We start from the raw sequence: 10,373 nt of genomic DNA, 5'->3' as shown, positions 1-10,373 counted from the left end.
TGGCACCTGATCCCACCTCTGATGTTTTGGAGGTCCGTGTTTGCTCCGCTTCTATTTTTTACATTTATTGTTTTATGGACTTTGATATTGAATACTGTTCGTTATCCCCATATCCTTTATCTAATAGGGATAAATGCACAATGTCATGTACCCTGGACTTTGACTGCAAGTATGTATTGTTGTTTCCCTACAAAAATTGACTTTTGTCTTTCAAGTTATATATTTAATTATCATTATAAAATGATTCCCCTCATAGCTATCGATTGTTCCAATCATCAGTAAACTTCCCGGAGACAGAGTAAGGTCTCCAAGTGATAATTAAAGGGAGAAACCCTGAATAGCTGATGCAAACAATAAAATCCATTCTTCAAAAGTCTCCAAAGAGTTGTGTTTACTTAATTGTGTATAGTTTGTAGAATGTCTTCAAATGATTTCACAGATAAATCCATGAGGGGTTTCACAGCAGTCATCAGCCCATCTGCCATCTGTTCTTGTGATGGCGCAGTCCGCGTCGGACGAATTCGTCACACATTTGTTGTAGTAATCGTTGGGTTGACCAGGGTTCCAGTTAGAATATACCAGAGGATGCCCAGTGACCCACTTAAAGGTCCCTTCCGTCTCCCGGTCACTAAGGCCAATCCAAAATCGGATCACGCTGGATCCAAGGCCAGCTACAAGAAAAATACCCGGTTAACAATTAATCCCAAAATTGCATGTTTATTTTTAAAGAATGTGTTGTCTGACTTCTGAATGTTTCTAACTGATTAACTTAAGTTTCAATCATTTTTTTATGGTATATAGTTTTTTGATCCAGTGTGATTATAGTTCATGTTTAGTATATGCATGAACAGTTGTCAAAAATGGGTCGTTTTTTTTCTAGCATTTTAAGGATATACTCTTTTAATTATCTTTTCAAGAATTAATTATATCAAAAATATATATATATTTTTTAAAAATGGTGCATGACCACAACATGTGTGAATAGTTAAAAACAAATCCTGTAGGCTATTGTACTTCATCTCTCTAAGAACTTCATAAATATTGATTTAGTGTAACTTTCGTACTTATATGCAAATGATGGTAAAAATCATGTCAAATAGTTTGTTATCCTTACAGTTTATTAGTTCTGTGACCAGACTGGTTTTGTTTTCTGTATCTATGGACACTAGTGTGTTATTCTTACAGTTTATTAGTTGTTTGACCAGACTGGTTTTGTTTTCTGTATCAATTGACACTAGTTTATTATCTTTACAGTTTATTAGTTCTGTGACCAGACTGGTTTTGTTTTCTGTATCTATGGATACTAGTTTATTATCCTTACAGTTTATTAGCTGTGTGACCAGACTGGTTTTGTTTTCTGTATCAATTGACACTAGTTTATTATCCTTACAGTTTATTAGTTCTGTGACCAGACTGGTTTTGTTTTCTGTATCTATGGATACTAGTTTATTATCCTTACAGTTTATTAGTTCTGTGACCAGACTGGTTTTGTTTTCTGTATCTATGGACACTAGTGTGTTACAGTTTATTAGTTCTGTGACCAGACTGGTTTTGTTTTCTGTATCTATGGACGCTAGATTGTTATCCTTACAGTTTATTATTTGTGTGACCAGACTGGTTTTGTTTTCTGTATCTATTGACGCTAGATTGTTATACTTAAAGTTTATTATTTCTGTGACCAGACTGGTTTTTTTTTATTTATATATTGACACTAGATGTCCACCGTCACGTTGACAGAATACTTCCGCTGCCGTCCAGTTTAACACAGGGGCGTTAACGATCCTCAGACAAGACTGGGTCTTCTCATAAAATGTATACATACCATGTCGACAAACTGAAAGACGATCAGATTTTTTTCATTTTCTTTTTCTTTTCACTTTTTAAAAATAGTTTTCTTGCCTTCCCTTATTCATTTTAGCGCAATAAAATAAAACGTCGATTCTGAAATTACATTATTGAGATATTTTGTAAACATGTATAAAACAGTACAAAAATCTTTAAAAATACAGGATTTTTTTAATGAATAAAAAAAGAAAAGGAACAAATTTTGTGTGCTAAAATCCATCAGAAGCTTATTGAATTACAGTACATGTATATGTTTTCTCTAAAGTCCTTAACAACAAAGAATACTTACCAGTCTTTATACAGGTTGTTGTTTTTTTCAAAACTACACAAGACTCTTGTTGAAGACAACTATTTTGAACGCATTCTTTCATCAGAGCCTAAAAAAAATATATTTATTTTTAAAATAAAATATATGAATTATTGCGAATTTGATAAGAATTTTATCTGATTGTGTTTTAAAGGTTCCATTGAGTACCACAAAATTTTTTTATTGTACACATCCACTCCTACTCGACAACGTTAAGTCACTTAGAGATGAAAGGGCATTCAGAAAAAAATTCTTTATAAAGCAATGTCTTTCTGTTTATAATTATTTTCAAAACTTATTTCAAATTCATTTTCAATTGAATATATGTTATTCAAATATTCAAAACACTTTTCCATAATTTTTTTTATAGATTTCTCGAAATGTTAATAAACATACCGGTATTAATTCCTTTTTAACAAGCTATCATTTACCTATTTTCAAAACTACAAAAATATTTCAAAAACACAAAAGAAAATTAAAAAAAAAAGCGAACCTGAGTTCCTGTGATGTTGTTTATAAAAATGAAATCACTGTCACTGTGAAGGGATTCGGGGTCTAAATCCTGATTGATGTGATAACAAGTCAGTTGATTTCTATTATAATTCACAGATTGACAAAGTCCCTCGAGAAAACATGATCGAACACACTGTTGCAGTCCGAAAGGACTCAGTTGTGATAACACTGAAGTCACATTGGCCTTTCTTCCGTAATAAATATTCCCTGGTATTTTACCGTCCGTAAACAAAGGAAAAGTTTCAAACACATATATAAGAATAAAAAATACATTAAAACTCAGCATAATTTATCTCCTAAAAGGTTTTAGACACGCCACATTTGCTCTGGTAACGATTCCCAACCGTGGACACCCATATCTAGGGGTAATGGAACCTTCAGGAACTCCAGAATTGATTGACATGCAATTAGACTTTACGAAAATATCCAATAAGTTTGGCTATTGATCTAAATTTTAGAGCCATTACCATTATAGCAATCCACTTTGTTCTTTACTCTAAATATATGTTATGTATCTGAATGGGAAATTAGAATGTTTAACTTTTCATCTAGAATGTATTGCCCCAAAATAGATGTTATTAGTAATAAGGAGGAAATCAAGTCAAAAATAGGATAAAATATACTGCTAGTTGTGCTAATTAACCTGTTTATTGAGATTTTATGAACTTGTTTCAGAGTAAGCCATTGAGAACTCAGGAGTGACATATATCCAATAAAATATTAATGGACAAATCAATTCGATTATGGTAGCTAAATTAACACACATTTTATTGAATGTTCAGATTATAAACAGTTCGGAGTCAATTAAGTCTGGTTTTCTTCAGCGATGTGGAACATAGCTTGTTAATGAAAATGTAAAGGAGAATATTGATCACAAAAGTTAAAAAAAAATATTTCAAAGGCAACCGAACATCATGTGACAGCTCCCTCGTAATAAATACACGCCAAATACAAAGTTTCCATTATTTTTCTATTACGAACATTAGATCTAGACAAAATCATCATACTTAATTGGAAATAAGTTCGTTAAAAGGCCCACTTTTCGATGATCCAGAATACAATACTAGAACATGTTTTAAACTACTTTTGGAATGTCCAAAAATCCGTGATTTAGGGCTTGTCTGCTGGTTTTCATGTTTTATCTACCTATCAAATATTTCTTTATTTGCAAGGTCTGTCTGTGTCCGTCTGTCTTTTTGGTTGTCTATCACCCTCTTTATTTTTTCTTGTGTAAACACGTGCAACATGGGGCCTTAAGACCTTCTCATCTGAAGGACCGATTTCAATGTTCCGCAGTGGATCCGAACTTGTGATGTAAGGACCGTCTCCTTACTCTGCAATACTAAAGCAGATGCTCTAACAAAGTGATGTACCACTTTGCGGGAGATAAACAGATAATAATAAAATACAATTGCACTTTTTATTGTTTCTCTATTTTTTAACAATGAAATGACAGGGGATTCCAAGTCGTTCTTTTCACCTTATCTCACGTCTTATGTTTTTTATTCCTTGTTTTCTCTGCCTCGATTTGTATTGCTTAAATGGACTTTTGATGATGATAAGAGTTATCCTTATATTTTATGTAAGAGAAGATAAAACTCGGAAATCATCCTTCAAAAACCAATTAAACGATTATAGTGAAACAGCGCAAACAAGGACCATTGAAAAGGTGTGATCAGGTGAGAATGAGGATCCAGCAAGTATACGCTGTTGACTGTTCACCACGCCGTAATTCTGTTGCCTCCATCTTATAATGCGATATATATGAAGATTCGACATTAAAAAAATGACCTAACATTTTGAAAATCATTGATCAATGTACGGTCTAGCAAAACATAGAATTTTCCTGTAAAACTATATATTGGCCACAAATTTGTTAAATGTTAACCTCAACTAAATTAATGATAATGTTGTTTTATCAAACTATTTGTTAATAACCAGCACCAGCTTTTAAAAATTCTACTATATTGAACATGATCTTGCCTATCGATTCAGTTAGGAGAAACACCTCATATACAGATGATAATGGCATATTTTTAATATGGCTCTCTTCTTCATACAATGTTGTATAATAAAAACATGCAACAACTTTAATAATAGACAGTAACATAAATCTAAATCCTATGGTACGATATTTTTCAAATAAATGAAAAACATTTGTGGAGGTATCAGCATAAACTTAAATATGCAAACTATATGTTCATAATTTGTACAACACAATATGTTACAGTAGAAGTTTTATTTTAATTGTAACACTTTATTTCAGTAAATTCTGCATTAAGCGGACAAATTCAGTAAGTTCTAAAACGATAATTTAAATTGTATCTAATATTGGTTTTCAAGTTAAATAAGAAATATCTAATTACTATTTTAATAATAAACAGCTCCTTTAAGGAAAGTAATTTCTGTTTTGTCAGGAAAATTAAAAATATGTGAAAACTTGGCATATTACTAGATATCTAATAATCAATAAAATTGAAAGACTTAATTAAACATTCGTTTCACGGTTTGCTATGTCTAATTATCACATGTTTGACTATTGTATTTTTTGTTTTACTGTCACAATTTAACACATGTAGATGAAACTGTTTATAGAAATGTAAAATAAAACCCAGGCGATTAATATGAACAGTAACTACAAATACAATGTATTACCAAAAATGTACATCTCTTTTGCACAACAGTAACTTTTGACAAAATTATAGCGACTTTGAATTGACCATGATAAAAAAAAGTCAAAACCAAAATTTATTATTTCTCATACTACTATTTTACAAACATCATATACATTGTACTTTAAATTATTTTGTGAACTCGAGGAATTTGTTAAAACGTCCAATACAAATATGACAAGAATCAGTCCTACTAAAATGAACAAATTTCATTGAAACTTTCATTCATTGTTTGATGGTCATTTTCCATCATGCATGCACATTTGAACAGACAAATATCTCTCTATAGAGCTAACATTTATAAAATAATTGACAATGTACAGTTTCTATTTCACATATTTCCTATAAAGACTTCTAGGGAGCGTTTCGGACAATGAATGTAATTTAAACTCCGCGCGGCCGATATTTTCAAAAAATAAAATCCTGTAGGAAAGAAAAGTTGATTGATCAAACATAACCTAATATTCTTTAATTGTAGTGTTATTTAAAAAATTAGGTTTTATAGAAAAATATTTCATCTGCCATTCTACAGGATTGATATCAGCCTTTATCTGGTGATGCTATATTTCAGAATGTACTCTGAATAAATTCACAACATTGTCGCAATATCATTAAAAGGATGTTCAGTTTAAGGACAACTTTTGGAAAGTTAGCAATGGGACGCATGAAACATTTGCATACAGGCATTCCCGTTAAAAGCTGATGGTTCGTTTTTAGGGGTGACAATTGAAACGAACCATCAACTTCCTAATAGAGAATACTGCTGAGGTTGTTAATTGTTTATCTAAGGACACGATAAAACACCTATTAAATGTGTTGTTGTTGTTTTTTTGTAATATGAGGACAATATTCAGTATGAAGCATATTACTAGACAGAATATTTCACTACCAGATACACAGCTGGGGGATATATTTATAAGATAAGATAAGACAAATAATTTTATTTTCCAATTTTGGGCCCATAGGGCATAAAGGTTCTTTTTACAATGATTCTTTCAGAACAATAGAAAGTTCTGAAAGAAAGGTTAGTAAACATACACAAACATAAACACACACATGTGTATATCTTTTATAATATATAAAAACTGTACATGTAGATGCAGCAGTTGGGGTTATCAAATCGCTAATTGAACTGCAATCAAAATGGATATTATCAATATACATATATACTAATATATGAGTTTGAGGACAGAATAAGTTATAAATTTTAATACAGTTACGAGGATGGAACCCAAAATATAATTTCAGGTAAATTTCAAAGATATTCTTTTTGTCATGCTACCGTGCACTTTGAGGAAATGACATTTGAATAGTGAACATGGTTAATCAAAAAATTTGACGAGTTAGCTTGATTTTCTTGATCAACAGAATTCTTTATGTATCAGCATACTCGTTATAAAGTCATCATTTCGTAAGTTCTATGTTTGACAATACATTGACCTTGTCAAGAAAAAATTTATCTCATCTATATCAAAGGCAACCAAGACAGTCAAAATTCAGCTTTCCACTGAAAACTCTCTACCCCGGCCGCTCATTTCATACTAGGTGTTCCTTTGTAGATTTACATCCCCATATTTGTAACTCCTTCGAAATTAACAATAATTTCTTTGAATTTTGATTTGAATTTTAATAACTATATTTCTGACCTTGAGTACGTTTTAAACTTTTATGCACTTTTAAGATAGTTTCCAATATTTTGCATAAACTTTAAATATTGTTTCTTGTAGTTAATTTATCCAAACACCTGAACTCTGGTCACTCCAATCTCATTTGTTGATTGTTCCTCCTTACCAAATACATCTTCCGATAAGCAAGAAAGCAACTGTATTATAATGAATCGCATATTCTGGGATTGTTCATGTTAAAAAGTCACCCTAGTGGCCAGCATCTATGTGTATTTTTACAATCAATGAATTTGTTTTAGCTGATTGGACTTGTGTGTTTTGTGGGAGGGATGTTTGTGAAGTACGGATCTGACGACCTCAAATCCATGTTACCAGAGTTGATGAATGAACTCGTAAAGAAGGTAGAGCCAATCTTAAAAGGTATCAGAATGCAGTCAGAGTTTTAAAAATAATGTTCATATATATAAATGTTACAGATTAATTGACAGATTGAAATCTTACAAATTTATTTGTTGCAGCTACCCACAAATCATCGTCGGATTTTCTGGACAACCTTGACCTTGAGAAGTTGCTAGGCGACGCTGCTGTTGTTTTTATTGTGTTTGGTGCTATTTTGCTCTTTATTGTTTTCTGGGGTTGCTATGGTATCAGCTGCAAATCTAAGTGTGCCCTTTATATGGTAATATATACCTTATGTAATATTTATCTTAATATCGATAACCAACGAGGATTATTTTTATGCGCCCGAATCGATAGATCCAGGGCGTATATTGTTTTTGTCCTGTCTTTTTGTCTGTTTATCTGTTTGTCTGTCTGTTTGTTGTCAACTTTAACCTTCACCATAACTTACGAACCATAAGAGATAGAGATTTCATATTTGGTATGCATACTGCACTAATAAAGTTCTCTCAAATAACATCAAGGTCAAAGACCTTGTTACCTTGGCTGTGACCTATATGCTAAAAATAGCTTTTTCGACTTTTTGCCATAACTTTTGAACCATAGAAGATAGGGACTTCATATTTGGTATGCATTCTCCACTAATAAAGTTCTTTCAAATGACACTAAAGTTAATGACCTTATGACCTTGACCGTGACCTATATGCTAAAAATAGCTCTTTTCGAACTTTGTTGCCACCGGGCGCATAGTGTTTCACAAACACATCTTGTTTCATATGTAATACATACTACTAGTATTTCATTAGAATGATGATTTTAGTATTGTTTAGCGATCAATGTTCAACTTAATTTCATGATTTGTTTTGTATTTTTAAAATAGATAAAAATTCGCATTCATTACTTTTACAATTTTAGCAATGTGCATAAAATTTAGCTTCGAATATGATAATGCTAATCAGCAACAAATCGAGAGCTTTTTCTTAATTTATGGTAGTAGAAAAATACAATGTTAAGCGATTATCAAACATATACACGGGTAAGCAATACACAATATGAAGATAACGAACAATCAACCCACTAAACCAATATAAATTGGAGCAGAGAAAACAAGGACCTCTATTAACATCAATGGTGGATCAGAGGCCCGGGAGGAGTGAGCATCTCCCGTCGACACTTACATCTGCCCTGCCTCCATGTCATGATTCATATATTTATCAAACCTAGAATTTTTTCTGTTTCAGTTTCATTTTTGTGATACGTTTATTGCTGACCAACGACAATGTCTTGCTGCATTGTGGTAACATCAGCTTGTTTATTTTGTAGTATGGCTTACTGCTCGTCCTTATTTTGATTGGTCAAATTGTTTGTGCAGTACTGGTTACGCAGAAAAGAGACTTGGTAGTGATCAAATTATGTTCAAAAATTAAGGTTAAAACTTCATACATAAAGTAACAAATCCATTTTACATAATTAAGAAAGGGGATCCGGATTAATGAAATAGAATTTGATTGTACAGTAGTAACATTTATAATTTGCCTTTTTTGACTATCAGCATAAGTAATACGAGGGGTGATCAAAAAGTTCGCAAACTAATTGAATAACTTCCATACAAGAAACAATATTTGGTTTTAATGTTGATTATTTTTTAAATTAATCCTCTCCGATTTTAATGCACATCAACCACCGTTCTGCGCATGCGCGAATGACGTGATATTGGCGGTCACGTGACCCCCTCCGTAGCGTTCTGTCACAAAAGTTGAAAGATTTTTCCGAGTTTTATATTAATTTATTTTCTTTCCATGTGAGTTAATTTTTATGACAAGAACAGTTCATTTGTCAGAAATGGTCATATCTCGGCAACAGAATGGGTGGATAATAATATCCTTTCCAACAATAAGCATGGCGACCATTAAAACACAAATATTCTGTCTCAGGAGAGACCTTTATTCAAGGTGGATAGAGAATGGGTGCATCCTTTTTATCATATCTAATATGTTTAAAATCTAAAGTAAACGATATCTTAGGTATTCATACTTATATCATTGTTCAAATATTCAACTATTTTTCAAAGTGCTAATTGGAGGTCTTTCATAGCAAATTGCTTAATTAAAAATACATATCTTTTCAAACTTGCTTTTACTGTTCAAGATGACAAGTATCATTTTTAACCAGCCTTCCTTCACTAAAACGATTAATCCAATCATTAATTGAATTTATAGGAACTCATTTATCTCAATAAACTGTGTACAAATTATTATATGATACTGTAGAGGGATTTCTAAGATATACAATAAATTGTACAGTCGTTTGTTAAACGAGTTCGACTGAAACAACCATGCGTTTTTCGTCACAAGTGACCTAACTAGTGACGTCATTTTCACATTGTGACGTCACAAACAAATAGAAAAACTTTATTCAGCATATGCTATTTTTAGACCTTCTGTACGGCTGTGTGTGTACCGAATTTCATTCTAATCTGAATTGTGGTTTTGTAGATATAGAGATAGTTTGCCTTTTTGATCACCCCTCGTATTTACATGCTTGATTTCGCCAATCCACGTGCTCCAAGCCCTTCTTCTGTCTAGCTGTTTTTCCCGCCCTGCACGTGGTTTTTTTGGAACCACGCCAATACATTTAAAGTACATTTACAATTTGTAATTTTATCTCGGACAAAGACATTGGAAATGTAAATATTAGAATAAACACTTATCTCTTAGCATAAAACGGGTATCACTTTAACTCTCCACTGGAGTATCTTCTTATCCTTACCCTTAAACTGCTCTCTATCCTTTACCTGTACTAACTTACTTTGATTCTTACCCAACACCTTATCTTATACTGTGTAAACACTTACCCTAATACCGTAACTTCTTCTTCCCCCCAAATTTAAAGCTCACTTTTCCCCTCTATGCTATGCTAACTTCCTACTTTTATACTGTGTTAACTTCCTACCCTTAGACTGTGTTAACTTCCTACCTTTATACTGTGTTAACTTCCAACCTTTATACTGTG

General features: G+C 32.2%; 2 protein-coding genes and 1 long non-coding RNA gene across 3 annotated transcripts; 1 reads left to right on the top strand and 2 right to left on the bottom strand.

Annotated features, from left to right (window-relative positions):
- Window positions 1-374: 374 nt before the first annotated feature.
- LOC134281230 (uncharacterized) lies at window positions 375-1,169 on the bottom strand. Its single transcript, XR_009995038.1, has 2 exons — window positions 1,115-1,169; window positions 375-671 (listed from the first exon to the last, which is right to left on the bottom strand). It is a non-coding gene; the product is annotated as an uncharacterized LOC134281230 (long non-coding RNA).
- Window positions 1,170-1,694: 525 nt separating this feature from the next.
- Window positions 1,695-3,037, bottom strand: LOC134281231 (uncharacterized). Its single transcript, XM_062763706.1, has 3 exons — window positions 2,646-3,037; window positions 2,135-2,222; window positions 1,695-1,834 (listed from the first exon to the last, which is right to left on the bottom strand). The coding sequence occupies exons 1-3, from the start codon at window positions 2,949-2,951 to the stop codon at window positions 1,695-1,697; spliced, it is 534 nt and encodes a 177-aa protein (XP_062619690.1). The 5' UTR covers window positions 2,952-3,037.
- A 1,313-nt stretch (window positions 3,038-4,350) lies between these two features.
- On the top strand, window positions 4,351-8,759 carry LOC134281229 (23 kDa integral membrane protein-like; the record flags this gene model as incomplete). The annotated part of the gene is made up of 4 exons (XM_062763705.1): window positions 4,351-4,365; window positions 7,262-7,382; window positions 7,481-7,641; window positions 8,685-8,759. Coding segments are annotated over exons 1-4 (372 nt in total), but the record flags the coding sequence as incomplete, so codon positions are not given.
- Window positions 8,760-10,373: the final 1,614 nt, after the last annotated feature.

This window comes from Saccostrea cucullata, unplaced genomic scaffold, assembly GCF_032062105.1.
Source record: "Saccostrea cucullata isolate Sc308-1 unplaced genomic scaffold, CSIRO_AGI_Scuc_v1 ctg5632, whole genome shotgun sequence".
Lineage (NCBI taxonomy): Eukaryota > Metazoa > Mollusca > Bivalvia > Ostreida > Ostreidae > Saccostrea > Saccostrea cuccullata.
This window is presented reverse-complemented; position numbering and strand designations above follow the sequence as displayed.

Bases quoted from the DNA above. Each gene is read 5' to 3' on its own strand.
- LOC134281231 (XM_062763706.1), bottom strand. From the start codon at position 2,951: ATGCTGAGTTTTAATGTATTTTTTATTCTTATATATGTGTTTGAAACT. The intron at 2,223-2,645 runs GTTCGCTTTTTT...TATTTTTTTTAG, and splicing joins ACAACATCACAGGAACTCAG to GCTCTGATGAAAGAATGCGT. The intron at 1,835-2,134 runs GTAAGTATTCTT...ATCGTCTTTCAG, and splicing joins AACAACCTGTATAAAGACTG to TTTGTCGACATGGTATGTAT.